The following is a 16584-nucleotide window of genomic DNA, read 5'->3' as shown; positions in this document are numbered from 1 at the left end:
TACAATTTGCATTATAGTTGATACGTAAATAAAGAGACAATCACCAAGAAACGTTAAGAATATATTATATTTTTCTGTTGCAAATTGACAATAAAGACACAATATTAATGTTTGTGTTACAACATTAGCAAAGAGGACCGACGTATAGTTGAAAAATTCGACGGGGATGGAGGTGGGATCTCTTCCATTTTTTTAATGTATAATTTTGAAATAAAATTTAAAGAACCTATTTGCGTAAAGCTACATATATGCAATGTGGAAGTTGAATGAAATAAAAATATTCTAATTAAACAAATTTATTTTTAAAAAATTATTGTTTTTGTAAAAAAATATGTGATATCCGAAAAAAATTACTTTAAAAAAAAAAGTAAAAAAAAGAAGCCAAGTGCACGCGCTTTGTCGTATTGTTTTAAAATTTACAAAAAAATCTTTACATAAAAAATTACAACAAAATCTGATTAAAAATTTAAACAACATAAGAAAACTAAAAGCAGCTAAAACATATTTTAAAAATTATTATTTAAACAATCTTTTGCCCGATCAATTGTACATTCGAAAATACTTTACTGAAAAATACAATAAAAAAAAACATTTTAAAATAATTATACTAAAAAGTTGTTACTCAGAAAAATTGTCATTACAAAAAATATTAAAGAAGCAACTGAACAAAAATTGTATAACAGTTGGCTATTTACAAAAAAAAATACAAAGGATAAAAATTGTTATTTAAAAAAACTGTTATGTAAAGAATCTTTACAAAAAAAATATAACAAACAAATCCTGTTAAAAGATATTTTACAAGTCTTTACAAAAATATTAATTTTGAGCTATAGCTATTTAATTTTGTACTCTCTACAAAAGTAATGATATAAAGAGGTTTACGCCAAGTGCGAATGATTAATCATTAACATTTCAGTTCTCACTTTTATAAACACAAATTCTTTTAACTATATAAATATTTAAAGTAGATAAATATTAAGAAAATCAGTTTTATTATATAAAACTGTTTGTCGGAGAAGCTTCTATAAAAAATTTAATTTTGTATTTCTTCCAAAAATAATAAAAGAGATTTACATAACAACTTTCATTATTATATTTTTTGTTTTTTTAATTTCATGTTTCGTTATTTGTTATATATTACACAGATCATTAACATATAAAACATTAACATAAAATTTTAATATTGTATATGAAAAATAAATTTTATATATTATTAACATAAATATTTTAATATTAAATATGAAAAATATAAAAATATGTATATATTAAATATTAAAAAATAAATAATTATAAATAGAATAATTTTGATAAAAAAATTATAGACTTATACAAAAAGCACTTGGCGTGCCTTCTTTTTAAGTATTAAGTATAATATTACGAAAATCATTTAGCATACTTTGAGTTGCAAGTAAAATAATTTAGTATACTTTGAGTTGCAAGTAAATAAAAGGAAAGTATATATTTTCGAATAAGATAATAAAAAAAATCAATATTTTTGAATCAAGAAAGTAGAATGTCCCCTTAAATTAATGTAATTATTTGCCTTCATAATTTGAAAAATTCTTGCCTACAGAAATCTTCTCCCATTTTTTAATTCCAAAAGATGTTTTTACGGTCGAAGTAACTATTTAAAAATAGTTTTGTCATTTGTCTAGTCCACAAAATTTTTAATTTCAGAATCCAGAATTGTACAAAAAATTGATAAAATATTAAGATATGTTTTATTAAGTTCTCCCTCACTTTCCCCTTCCTCCCCCTCCCCCTCTCTTTCCCTGTCTCTATTTCTCTAATTAAACTTAATCGATTCCTCGGGGGTCTATTCTACGACTAAATTGCCTCCACTTTAAAGAAAGTCAGTGTAAGCATAAAATACATGCAACACAGAAATAAAATAATATGTAAGTGCCAAAAAAGTTAGAAGGAGAAAGTAAAAGTCAAACAATACTAGTGAACTGTTATTCAAACTTTATTTTTTATAAAGAGATGACGCAACTAGTTTAATGCAAGCAAGATTATCGTATCATGGTAATCGGTAAATCGGTTAGATTTCAAATATTAGATTTACAACTTTGCTTCCGCCGTTTTCATATAGATGGCTTTAGCGGTAAGTGGTGGTCGAAATAAATAGATCATAGACGTCATACAATAAACTTGAGCATCTGTCAACATAACCCCATAGAAACATTAGTCGATTTGTGTCTGCATCATAAAGTTATTCTCGATTGAAAATGTTAGTTTACGAGCCAAATTCTCGTCATTTGCGGAAGGTTTTAATTTTCTGCTTCAATATGAAGAAATCTGTGGCTGAGACTCATCGAATGCTCTCAAATACTTATGGCCGCTATTAGTGAAAGAACGTGTCGTGAGTGGTTTCAACGCTTCAAGAACGGTGATTTTGACGTCGAAGACCGGCATAGCGGTGGAAGAGAGAAGATTTTCGAAGATACAGAATTGGAGGCATTACTTGATCAAGACTCGTGTCAAAATCAAGAAGAATTGGCACGATCATTGGGAGTGACTCACCAAGTCATTTCAAAACGCCTCAAAGCCATGAGAATGATTCAGAAGCAAGAAAATTGGGTGCCGTACGAATTGAAGCCGAGAGATGTTGAACGGCGTTTGTTTGCTTGTGAACAGCTGCTTGAAAGGCAAAGACGGAAGGGATTTCTGCATTGCATTGTGACTGTGGACGAAAAATGGGTTCATTACGATAACCCCAAGCGCAGAAAATCATGGGGAGTTCCCGGCCATGCTTCCACGTCGACGGCCAAACCGAATATTCACGGTCTCCAAGGTCATGCTCTGTATTTGGTGGGACCAGCTCGGCGTAGTGTATTATGAGCTGTTAAAACCGACTGAAACAATCACAGGCGATCGATATCGAACGCAATTGATGCGTTTGAGCCGAGCATTGAAAGACAAACGGCCGCAATACAACGAAAGACACGATAAAGTGATTTTGCAGCATGACAATGCTCGACTCCATGTTGCGAAAGTGGTCAAGACATACTTGGAAACGTTGAAATGGGAAGTCCTACCCCACCTGCCGTATTCTCCAGACGTTGCTCCCTCAGACTATCACTTATTTCGATCAATGGCACACGGCCTGGCTGACCAGCACTTCCAGTCTTATGAAGAAGTAAAACATTGGATCGCCTCAAAAGATGACCAGTTTTTTCGACGCGGGATTCGTACGCTGCCCGAAAGATGGGAGAAAGTAGTGGCCAGCGATGAACAATACTTTGAATCATAAATGTATAACCAGTTTTTTACAATAAAGCCTCGAATTTCGGAAAAAAAACGGCGGAAGCAAAGTTGTACACCTAATAGATTTAATCAATTGTTCAGGATTCTCATTTATTGTACATAAAAAAAAACATGTTTTTATTTCTTGCCTACATGTTCTCTGAGTTGAAATATTCTAGTTCAGAGTGCGAAATAGCCAAGCTTTATTTGCAGATTAAACAGTATTGTCGGCATTTTGCACGGTTTGCATGTATGTGCATTAATAAAATTACAAAAAAGAATAAAAGAGCGAGAGACCAAATGAAAAGAGATAAGCAAGTGACAATAAAAAAGTGAGCAAACAAGTGAGCGAATTATATACAGAACTTGTCTTGTTTAAGAGTATCAAAAATGTGGAAAAATGTTTAAGAATCCCTAAATACTTCAAAATACAATCATTAAAAAAATTACAAATACACAAGTTATAGGATTTTAAACAATGCTTGAAATTAATCAATCTTGTCTCCGATCGTATAGTATATACTGCTGCTGTATACTTATATAAAAGAAAGTCCCGAAATATTTAAATCAGTATAGAATTGTTCTACGAAATCTAAATAACATAAATTTTCATTTGTATCCCAATCTTTGTGTTTAAACAAAAATGATACAAAAATGATGAAAGTATACAAAATTTTATAATTTTCAATAATTTAATAACATTGAAAAATCATTATTTTTTTTTATTTTTAATTAAAAATATTGACAGAAAATATCTATATAAATGTTATAGTGTAAAATAAAGATAGTAATTTTACTTTTAACCTTTATTTTTTTCTATTGTAAGAAATATGAAATGGAAGTCCTATCGATTTGTTCTTAAATTTAAAACCGAGTAAATTTCATATTTCTCTATAGCACGACTAATTTACTGGATAGGCTAAATACTGGATAGGCGACTAATTTACAGATAGAGATATTTTTAAAGAATTGTATCTTACAAAGTGTTGATATCTCCCACTATTACTCTCCCACTATTACATTAAAATATTTATAATAAAATGTTTTTCTCAAAAGTTGAAAGTACTCACCTAATATTATAGGACTGAATTATGTACGATCGAATTTGTCTTAAAAAGCCCATATACGAATCGAATATAACATTATAAAATAAAAATTATAAAATTCTGCATGTTGTCATTTCTTAAACTCAAAAAGGGTATACAAATGGAAATTTTTATTATTTAAGCCTCTTAAAAACAATTATATACTAGTTTAAATTTGACAGAATTGATGAAACACTTCGAAACCTTCCCTTGTTGCTTATTAGAAGTTAGTCCTCCACTTTTGAAATAAACAAATTTTGATAGTTGTGCTGAATTTTGCTAGATTCATGCTACATTGTATCTGAACATTAATACCAAAATATGAAAAATAATTTTAAAAATACAAAAAAAAACGATTTTTAGACCAGCCCCCAATTTCCGATTTTTAAAATTGTTTAATCATGCTAGGTTGTGTTAAGTTGTGCTAACATTGTGCTAAAGCATTACTTTTTAAAACATGTAACAAAAAAGTTATAATAAAAAAATGATTCCAAGCAAAATTCAATAAAGTTAATAATTGTTTTGTTATTTGTTATTTGTAAAGTATATAGTTGCTGAGTTACTCTAGTCCAGTACAACTCAGCACAATTATTAGTTTCGTCAGCACAGCGATATAAAGGGTACTTTATTTACTCTTGAATACAACTATCCGCGATGCGACTCTAACTTTAGAAATCAGGTTTCCAATTACCCAAAGATAATAGCAATGCTTATCTGAGTTATGCTAGACTAGTACAACTCAGCACAGCCATTGTTTTCCTAAGATATAAAGGGTACTTTATTCTTGAGCGACTCTAGCATAGTAGAAGGTTCCATTTAAAAAATCAACGTAACCTTAAAATAACCTTGCCAATGGCCACTAAGGTCAAAGTCAAAGTCATCTTTAGATGTCCCCCTTCAAATCTTACAACTTTTATCTGAAACATTTTTTTGTAATTTTGCTTAGTTTATGAAATAATTGCCCGTACTGATTAAAATAGCCCACCCTGTATAATACAGGATATCCTATTTTAATGAAAACAACTATATAATTCCTAAATTTGACATGATATGATATAAAAAAAAATGTTTCAAGTAAAAGTATTTCAAAGAAGACGATATTTTGGTACATGTTCAGAAGTTCACATTTGCGTATTTTTGTATGTTATTACAGAGAATATGTCTATTAAATCTTCACCTTACTAAATAAATAAGTCTATAATATAGTAAAAATCATAAATATCGAAAATATTAGCAAAACCTGTACACAAGGTGTATGTACAAGATATCACAAATTAATTAAAGTTAAAGTTAGGTTTGATTAGTATAAAATTGAAATACATATTTAATAATATATAAAGTATTACAAAAATATATCGTGTTCGTTGTCGTCTTCGTGAAACATTCAATGCTATATTTTCCGATAAAATTTATATTTTATCTTTTCGGATTTTTTCTTATAAAAATCATAAGCCCCCTTAAAATCTTGTATACATGTCTTTTTGTAGCTATTTCTGTTAAGTATTACAAAAAAAATCACAGTTTTTTGTGGAGTAGCACTTCTGAACATTTACTGATATTTTTATTGGCTTGACTTTGTGATGAACGTCGAAAGATTCTTCACGATCAATTTGAATTTTTGAATGAAATCATGTTTCTTTTAATATAAATCGACTTCTAGAATCATTTTATATATAAAAGTATCGGAGTAAAATTATCAAAAATTGAAATTTTTCCAAAATGTTTTACATTTTATCTTGATACTTTTCAGTATAAGAAATGAAATATTTCGTAAAATATTCACTTTTCGACAACATTATTTGGTACGTAGAATGAAGAATAAAATTAATTATTATAAAAAAATAGAATATCCTTAGACAAAATTGTATTGCATTTTGCAAATTTATTGATACAACAGTGTGCAAAGATTAAAATCACTAATTGATCTCTTCAAGAAATCAGGACAACACATTTAAATAACATACTTAAATGCAAACATCCATAAGTGCGTGATTTTATAAGTAATAACACACAAATTTTTACTCATTATCTTTATAGCATAAAAGAAGAAATACATATATACAGGGTATTCAGCGTAAGACTGCATAAATAAAAAAATCAGTCACCTTAAATATTTTAAATGACACCATGGAATTTCTTTTTCATTGTACTTTAGAAATGATACTTTAGATATTGGACTTTAAAATAAATTGGACACTATCAGAAATGTCACTTTTATTTAATATCAAAATATCAGACATTTAATTTATTTAAAAATAAAATGGGGCGATTATGATAAATGGGGCCCCTCAAAATGATAGTGGTTTTCAGAAGTATTTTTAACGAGGAACACGACAAAAATAGTACAAAAATTCCATAATCAATATTAATACGGAAAAAATAGAGTAATTATGCATTTTAACGGAACAACCTTCAGTGACCTTGATCTTGACATATGTTATAAAGGTCACTCTCCTGAATAACCCTTAAAAAGTTTTAGGCGGCACTCATTGTTTCTTAAAAAATTATTAACAAAAGAAGTTGCATGAAATGAATGTAATTTTTGGGCACCGTATACAAGGTATTCCATTTTAATCGATTACCTCAAATATCTTTTGAACAGTGCATTTTAGGGAAAAATGTTTCAGATACAAGTTTTGGGATTTCAAGGGGACATAAGATGATATCATTGGTTTGACCTCGAGGTGCGTCGTCAAGGTCAGGACAAGGTCATTTTAAATTTTTTAAATGGAACTCTCCATTTTCCATTACATATTCTTATAGCATATCTCGAGAGCTTTCCAAAACACTATAATAAAATATATTTTCATTAAGTATCTTTCAAGTTAAAAAGCTTCAAAGTTACAATATTGTTGCCAATAGCATTAGTACCCAAAATGTTCGATCGACGGCTAAAATCTTTTGAATGTTGTTCAGGGCCATGACCTTGACAACATTTGTCAAGGTCATGGCTCTGAACAACATTCAAAGGGTTTTAACCGTCGGTCGAATACCTTGGGTACCAATGCTAATGGCAACAATATTGTAACTTTGAAGCCTTTTAACTCGAAAGATATTTAATGAAAAAATATTTTATTATAATGTTTTCGAGAGCTCTCGAGGTATGCTATAAGAATATGTAAGGGAAAATAGGGGTTCCATTTAAAAAATTTAAAATGACTTTGTCCTGACATTGACGGCGCCACTCGAGGTCAAACAAATGATATCATCTTATGTCCCCTTCGAAATCCCAAAACTTGTATCTGAAACATTTTTCCCTAAAATGCACTGTTCACAAGATATTTGAGATGATCGATTAAAATGGGACACCCTGTATACAAAAACAACGAATTTTACAACAATGTTAGGAAGATGCTTGCTACACACATACACTGCTCGCCAGCAAGCGAAAAATATCAAATGACGAGCGGGGCTGCGCCTCCCTAAAAACTAACCTAACCCAACCTATCGTCACATTACCTGTCAGTCATTGTTTATTAAAGTGTCCATTGTTTATTAAACTTTTTTTTAAATAATTTTTTAATAAATAATGACTGACGGCTAATGTGACGATAGGTTGGGTTAAGTTAGTTTTTAGGGGGCGTACGGGGGGCACAGCCCCTATTATATTTTTCTCGTGTTACAAAATGTTAAAAATGTTAAAAGTATCCTTAATTTGTTAATAATTTAAAAAAAACAATGAGCGCCGCCTAAAACTTTTTGAGGGTTACTTAAGAGGATGACCTCTATAACATATGTCAAGATCAAGGTCATTGGAGGTTGCTCCGTTAAAATGCATAATTACCAAAAATAGTAAAAAAGATACGATTACTAGAACCGGGGCCTCCCAAAATGGGAAAGTGGTTTTCGGAGGCATTTTTAACAAGGAATATAAGAAAAATAGTAACAAAATTCTATAAATATAAAATAGTAAAAAAAAATATATACATCAGTATATATCTCTATACAAGGTATATGCTGGCTTATATACAACCTTGCGTAGGGGTCTTTGCTAATCTTTGCAATATTTATATTTTTAGTATATGGTAGACTCATCAGTTTAGTAAGGCGAAAGATTTCAAAATCAATTTAATGAAATGTAAATAATAACCGATGACTGAAACCTTTTAAACGTTACTCAGAAAAGTGATCTTTATATATCTAAAGTGATATTAATTTTGTCAAATCCACAAAATCACATGGATTTCACGTGGACACAACGTTTCTGTTTTCGTAGGGATATTGGCCACAAGATATCTTACTGCTTTTAGTAGTGTTTAATTGTCGAAGATAGTTCGTTATATTTGTAATTTGAAAATATGTGTTCCGACTTGCATCCTTATCTTCATCCAAAACTAGTGAACTTTTCTATTTTTTTTTTTTTTTTCATTTTTACGATATTATTTCTGAAAATAAAACCACACAAGTTTTTCTTGAAGAAATAAAAGTAATTCCATCAACATCAATTTCACCAACATCAACACCATCTACTTGTTGTAGATTGCCGGTGAAAATCGAAAAACGTTCTACAGCAAAATTAAAGTGGGTATGGCATTGCTCATTTCACCACGGTAAAAAGAAAAAAGGAACGAAATATTGTTGCAAAATAATTAATCCGAGTGAAGGAACATTTTTTGAAGGAACTAAGTGTCGATTTGAATTGCGTGAAATTGTCGTGATTGTAATTTGTTTTGTAATTAAAATGACTAACTGATGTCCTTTATCACATTTGTTCATGGCGTAATCAACGACATGGTGATGAATTGAGTAATTCAATAGTAGTTGATTATTTTTCATGTTGTCGAGAAATTACGGAAATTATCAGTTCGCATCATACTGAAATGCTTGGGAGTGTGGGAAAAACGGTACAAATTGACGAAACTTTTCTGACTAAAAGAAAATATCATCGAGGTCGTCTTACAGAACAAATGACTATTATTGTTCTGGGATTATATTGCAAAGAAGATAAAATAAGTGTTTTCGTGAGAGTTGACGGAAAAAGTAAACGTGATTTGTGGCCGTATATTAAGAAATTTGTTGATCTGAAGACATCTATAATATGTACGGACCGAGGAAAGCAATACCATGGTGTTGAACAGCTTTTTGGTACTACATGTACTCATCTTACTACTAATCACTGTGTTGGGGAATTTGTGGGTGCAGATAATCCTTTAAATACGATTAACGACTTAGAGAATTAGAATAAACTTTTAAAAAAGTCTATATTATCTCGAAGGAGTTCTCAATTACTTTATCAATATACTTTATCAATATATATGGGACTGTATTACTACCGCAAAAATATTTTGGAGAAAGAATATTACTCTGATCTCGGTTCTCAAATAATGCATTTTTTGAAGATATGGCCAAAGTGTATCCTGGTTATGTTGATAGATAAAAAAAGACGGACTTTTCTTTAAATGTCTTGATGTTTCTGCAGAAGACAATGCTAATATATTACTACTACTGAAACGTCCTCGTGAGATGACGCTTGAAAAAGAATTTGATTTTGGCAGTGATGACGATTCTGATGATGACTAAAGTTTTCATTTATAATGTGTTAAAGTTATTAAATATATATGTTATAATATTTATGGTATTTTACATTAGATAAAAGCATTTTTATGCTTTTTATTTTTGTTTAAAGATTAAAATTTTTTTTGTTTATTAATGTTATTTATTTTTGAAGATTTTTTCCTTATTTTTCCCGTATTTCTCGCTAAAAGTACCTTAAAAAACTATTTTCATTTTGGGTCATCTCGGTTATCGTTACCATGCTTTCTTACTATTTTTTCCATATTAATATTGATCATGGAATTTTTTTTTACTATTTTTCCCGTGTTTCTCGTTAAAAATACTCCCAAAAACCACTGTTATTTTGAGAGGCCCCGGTTATCGTAATCGTGCCAACAAAATTATAAAGCCTTTCAATTTGAAAAATTTAATAAAATAGTTTTCTTGTTATAAATAATGAAATTATTTAGAAATTTAAAAAATCATATTTATTAATTCAAATAATAATTTGTTTGGACAATTCCAATAAATCTTTTTCTCGGATTTTCCAAAAATTTTTTAGATAAATACAGAAATTAAAAATGTAATTATATTAGAAATTATTATTTTAATTCCAAAATATAACATAAGAAATTCAAGTTGAATATACTTCTGTTATATAAATTAATTATAATTTATTTCAGAAAGATTTATAACAAATCTACAATCTCGCACATGCGCTTTGTATATTATTAGTGTGTCACTAATATTCGGAAGAGAGAGAAATGATTTCGAAGAATAAAAGAATTATATAAAATATTAATGATTTAGAATTATATAAAATATTTGAGACATCACTCAAATACAGGATGTTTGCATTTAAGTATGTTGTCAAAATCAATATCATAACACAATATTGAAACGAAGACGATACTTTCCAATTTTGGAGCATCGAATTAATTATCGTAACCACGGCAGTTGTGTGTGAATGCGCGCGCGCATATGTGTGTACGTACATCGCAGTAACAATTATTAATGATCATATATATGACCGATAATAGATCGAGGAAACATTACTCGGTTGTATTTATGGCATGTACTAACAAAAGAAATAAGTGTTTGGACTTGTTCAACAATACTTGCCAAAGTCCATATTGATAACCCTATCGCATGAATAACGCATGAGGGAGACCTTATTGCTGTAACAAACTCAACAGGCTTAAGAGAGTTCACTGTTCTTGCTCTTTTTTTACTTTTCGTTTTTTAATATAAGAGAGTGGAAAAGAACAGTTAGTAAAAGATTCATGTCATGATTGTACATTCAAGATATATGTAAATTGTGGGATTGCAATAAAATATTAATTAATGGTTTTCGAACAACGTATTGAAAGATAAGATGAAAAAAGTATAAAGCGAGTAACAAAAGACTCATCTTTTTCATGGTCATTCTGGAAATCTTGTCAATTTCTTTTAGGGAATTAATTATTTCTGTAATTGCGTAGTTAACTGTACACGATTGTAGCTGCTATAACTATAGAGCTTATCTTGCCATTTATTTTTTTATAACTACACTCTTCCCCATAATTAGCAAAGACAATTATAATAATAATGAAATGAAATAAATGTCATTCAAATTAATACATTCGCTACCACTGTTTATCGGGGGAATCGTCCATCACAGACCAACCTATTTTTTATGTAATAGTGTAAAATAGATTTAATTCATATTATTTGAATATTTAATTTATATTATATGAATGTAGGATGAAAAATTATCGCTGTCATATAAATATGATATTAATATTTTTTTGGAAATCGGTTCATTACACGTGTATAAGGGAATGCGTTAATTGATTTTTTACCTAAACAACAGATATTTTCTCGCACTTTTATGTGATTAAAGTTTTATAAAGATTTAAGTTTTTATAAAGAATTATAATATTTTCTAGTTAGAAAAACAAAAATTATATAAAAAGATAAAAGCAATAAGTTGCTTAAGTACAAAAATATCGTTTGAAAATTTGTCGATATCGATAGCTTCTTTAGATGCGAAAATCATTTAAATGTAAAACATTATAATGAGTATAACATTACAATATATTAACGAATATAATATTTCGCTAACATCGTGCCTTCAGATAGCAATTTACTTAAATTGTACATCTGATGTCTTGCAACATAATCGGTATTCAATGAATATAAAATTGTATTTACTTATCAAAAATACTTTTCCGATTGATCGCGTGTTTTATCAGTTATGTTCGTGAGAGTGTTGTGTTATTTCATTTCATGTTAAAACTTGCGTAGATCTACAGATTTATCTATGTCATGTCAGGTCAGGTTATCAATATCTAAATTGTTGACGTAACTAAGATATGCATTTATTTACTAGTTTCTAGCCTGTCAAATTATTGTCGACTGTCGCAAACAATGAATATTCTTGAGCGGTATTCATAATTGGATTGTATATTTAAGATTAGCTTAAATTCATCTTATATGGAACTATCCTTATAGCATTTTAAGATGATTTTAAGCTAGCGTAGATAAGATCTTCTTCAGATAAACGGAAATAACCAAAAATTTTTTCATATTCCATGAATCGAGATTAATCATTAAAGAATCATTAAATCAGAGATCTTTCATTATTTGTTATTGTAAACGATATCGTTATTAAATTAGAGTGTTCTAGTGCTCAATACACATAATAATCACGTACAACGCGCGTCGTGTCGTCATGGGAAACGAAAATTACTGTCGCCCTTGTACCAACATAGAAATTATGATCGCCGACGATGATGAAATAAAGCTCGAGTAATAACGATGAGGAAGGTCGAGTCGCGTCGATCGACAAAATCGCATACAATGCTCTTTTCAATACGAACATTTATTTTAAACACAATCAAAGATATTATTGATAATCATTAATAAGCAGATTGGAGACATGTTCGCGAAGCTATTGAGTCTTTATCTGTGATAAATCTTGTGCGATACAATGCGGTGTTATTATAAACAGTAGCAATATTTATCAGCAATTTATATAATTGAAAGGTTGATTGCAAACGATCAACTGAAGTGCAAGAATGATAGTAATGAGTCGATATAAAACTGTAGATTTTGATCATTTAAGATACTTCTTAAAACATATCACACTGACAACGCGTTTGTTTAATTATTGAAAGCGGTAATTACATCATTTTCCAGTAATTTTGGTTATCAGTAAAAATCGTTACTGCAATACCGAATGCCGTTACTGTTTTGTACACTGTTTTTAATGGCTAATATACCAATAAATTATTGCTGACATGGCACGAAGCTTCTTTATCGTCTGCGAACAGATAATTGAAATACCTTTTAATGCATGGCCAACGACGATATGGTCGAGAGTGCACATACAAAATCGAGTTTCTCCATCGAATCCATTGGATTTTTATCCGTCACGTTTAAAAACAATCAAACAGATTTTTTGTATAACAAATATTTATTTTAAAAAATCATTTTTAAATGGATCGTACAGTCTGGTGTTTGACGACTTAAACATTATTAAAAGTAAAACTACAAAATGATTTTTCGTTCTATTCTCTTATTTGTTTCTATTAAATGTTAATAATATAAATTATTATTCGCAATGCGTTGTATAAATTAAAAAATATATTTTTGCAACTGTCAAAATGATTTTTCTACATTATTAATATTATCCATAATATATATTACAAAATCAAGACGAAAATATTGTAACATAACATTACTAAAAGTAATTGAAAATAAAAATGGCAAAAGATGATCAAAAAGTAATTTATGACAAACATATATTTTAGATGCTTTATTAATATTGCTTGTAATATATGTTAGAGAAAAGACGCAACAGTCTAATATTAAGAGTGCTTTCTTCAGGCCAAATGAACATTGACTTTTGCTCGTTACCGATCACAGAATGTTTGTTATGTTATTACTGATAACGTGGTAAATAACGGATAACAGATTGTTAATTGTTACCAAAATAAGAAATAGATAATAAATCGGATAGATAAGTTTAATAAAAGAAAAGCTTCGAACAAAGCACGGAAATGTAAAATCAATAATATCGTCGAAAAGTTTCGAAAAATTTACACAAAAAAAAGATCAAAGGATTTCAGAAGTGTGCATTTTAAATTTAATTATAAATAAATTTACATATATATAAATATAAATATAAATATATATATATATATATATATATATATATATATATATATAACGTACGTTATATAATTATATTAATTACAATTACTAATAATTAATTATATAATTTTATATATTAGTAAATATTAGGTAAAGTAATGTATCTTTCCTATAATCTATACGATTTTATTTTATAATTTGTAACACAATAATAATATTAATTAATTATATGTAAAGCCTTTACCTATTATTTTTTTAATAGTGTTGTCGACAATAATATGTGTGTCTCAATAAAATAGATGCAAAATTATACAAAATAACTAATATTAAAACGCGAAATTACCTTATAACACTTAAATAATTTTTCTCGTATATAAATTTAAAATTGAAAAGTTTTGATGAATCGTGTTATAACTACAACGTTGCTACATTTTATTGCCATAAAAGTAGCTTTATCTTTTTTTATTTTTACTTAAGTATAAATGGAAAATATCCACGAAGCGTAAAGAAAATAAATTTCGTATTATTTACAAATTATACAATAATTAATAATAATTTCAAACTATTATTTGAAATTTTAAAGAATATAACGAGTATTGTTAATCAGTTAGTCGATTAATAGTAATTAAATAACAAATCAAATAACCATATTTAATGTGAAACTTCAAACAAAAAAGACGAATTATGATCAACACAATCGAAATAATTTCTTATTCCGTTTATTCAAATTATTGATACGAATCATCATCATATGAATCGCACACAATCCACAAATTACCTGAGATTGAAGAAATAACAGAGTACTCCGCAAAAAAGAAAAATCTCAACGAGGCCATCCATTTTCGATTCTTCGGCACCTTCTTGATGAGAAACAATAAAATTCACGTGCTATGTATTACACTGACATTAAATCTTGCTTATTAGCATGATCGTTCTCACAGTCGACGGATGAATGATACCAGCGTCACAGCAAAATTACGATCGTCGCAAGTGACGGAATGTGCAGCAGGTCGCAGATTGTTAGCGCGAGAAAGACGCTATCGATCGTTCGGCAGAGATCCATGGATCGATGACAAGAGAGAGGGAAGGAAGAAAGAAGGAGAATCGAATAGTCCGAATTCTTGATACAACGATACGTCACAATCGTCGAGTCGACGTCATCAACTACTATTGACTCTTTTTACCGCAACACGTTAAGTAACCACCGATCAACTACATTCCGTCGCCACTACACCACTGTCACTGCCGCTGCCGTTGCCGCTAAAGTAACCGCCATCACCGCCGCCACTGTCGTCATCACCGAGGATGGTTCACTGACTTACTGATTCTACAACTCTGGTAGTGTGCGCCGGTGTGTATAAGCAGTGCGTGCATTCGAATGAGTTTTTAAGGCACATCAGAAAAGCGGAGGATGTCGTATACACATAAATGCGTAATTTTGTGAATGATGCAATCAATAGCAAAATAATGTGAAAAGTTGGATAAGGTGGAGTTTCATCGTGTGAATTTTTCAGATAACCTGTTTCTGATCAAATCAGCTATTTCTGACTTTGAATTCTAAAAATAAGTTTTCATTTTTTTTTAAATAAGTTTTCATTTTTCTAAAAACGCAAAAACTAAGCGTAATTTTTAATATAAAAGTAAAAAAACTTCAGAAATTAACTCAGCAAACACTATTATGTAATAAAATAGAAGATAATTATTATGTAACATAGTAGTAATACGTAATGCAACGGCTGTTATATATTAGTAATGTTAAAACTATATATAATTCTAATATATATATATGACAGCAATATAACTGCATTTTAAAATTATTATATTGCTGTTATTTACTAATTATAATCGTATAATACTTAAGAATAACATGTTATTACTTAAGAATAACATGTTATATAATAAGTTATACTGCTTGCGTTAGATATATGTTAAATATATCTAATCCTGGGTATTTTTTACCCAGATGACGTATCATTCGTTAAATAACTTTCGTTCTCTTGTACATTCCTCGTACGTAAAATATGATGCATTAACATATATAAGGATAATCACAAGGTTGCAAAACTTGAACCATGGAGTCCATAATACACTCTTACAATGAAGTAGCACACTTTTTGATTAATGGTAATTACTGTCACAATATTATAATAATCCCTTCCATTAAAATATATATTATTAAATTTATTTATTTATTATTTAAATATTTATTATTGAAGAATGAAAATTAACAAATGGTATTATGGTAATAGCACAAGATCCTGAGGACATTCCAGATGTTCAGGATATCTTGGGACTCTTTAAGTGTTTAGAATGATTTTAGGATAATTCTGAGATATCTTGTGTTATCATGGAGCTAATAAATTTAGAGAAAGAAAAAATACTTTTATATTATTATTATTTTTAGTAATTTTAAATACTACTTATCATAACTTAAATATCACTTTTTATATAAAATAATTATAACATTTCTGAAAATATACTTTTACAAATTAACTGATATTTTAGTATCAGCTTGTAATTACTACATGCAATTAAATATCTATAGTTGCTAAGAAATAGATAATTTATACTCCAACTATATAACAGAAATATAACATGCTATTAAAATGTTATAATGTTATAA

General features: G+C 28.9%; 1 protein-coding gene across 2 annotated transcripts in view; it reads right to left on the bottom strand.

Moving 5' to 3' along the window:
- Positions 1-16584, bottom strand: part of LOC116851363 (glycerol-3-phosphate acyltransferase 1, mitochondrial) — a 181163-nt gene that overhangs the window by 131189 nt on the left and 33390 nt on the right. The window contains exon 1 of one of the 2 annotated variants that reach the window (XM_032830694.1): positions 14740-15230. The exons of the other annotated variant lie outside the window; for it this stretch is intronic. Coding sequence (XP_032686585.1) covers positions 14740-14801 — 62 coding nt within the window. The 5' untranslated portion in view covers positions 14802-15230. Of the gene's footprint in view, positions 1-14739; positions 15231-16584 lie in introns of those variants that run through there. 2 annotated transcript variants of the gene reach the window in all.

This window comes from Odontomachus brunneus, unplaced genomic scaffold, assembly GCF_010583005.1.
Source record: "Odontomachus brunneus isolate Ranch 3 - 2012 unplaced genomic scaffold, Obru_v1 Obru_scaffold_173, whole genome shotgun sequence".
Taxonomy (NCBI): domain Eukaryota; kingdom Metazoa; phylum Arthropoda; class Insecta; order Hymenoptera; family Formicidae; genus Odontomachus; species Odontomachus brunneus.
Note: the sequence above shows the minus strand (reverse complement) of the source record. Positions and strands in the feature narration are given on the sequence as shown.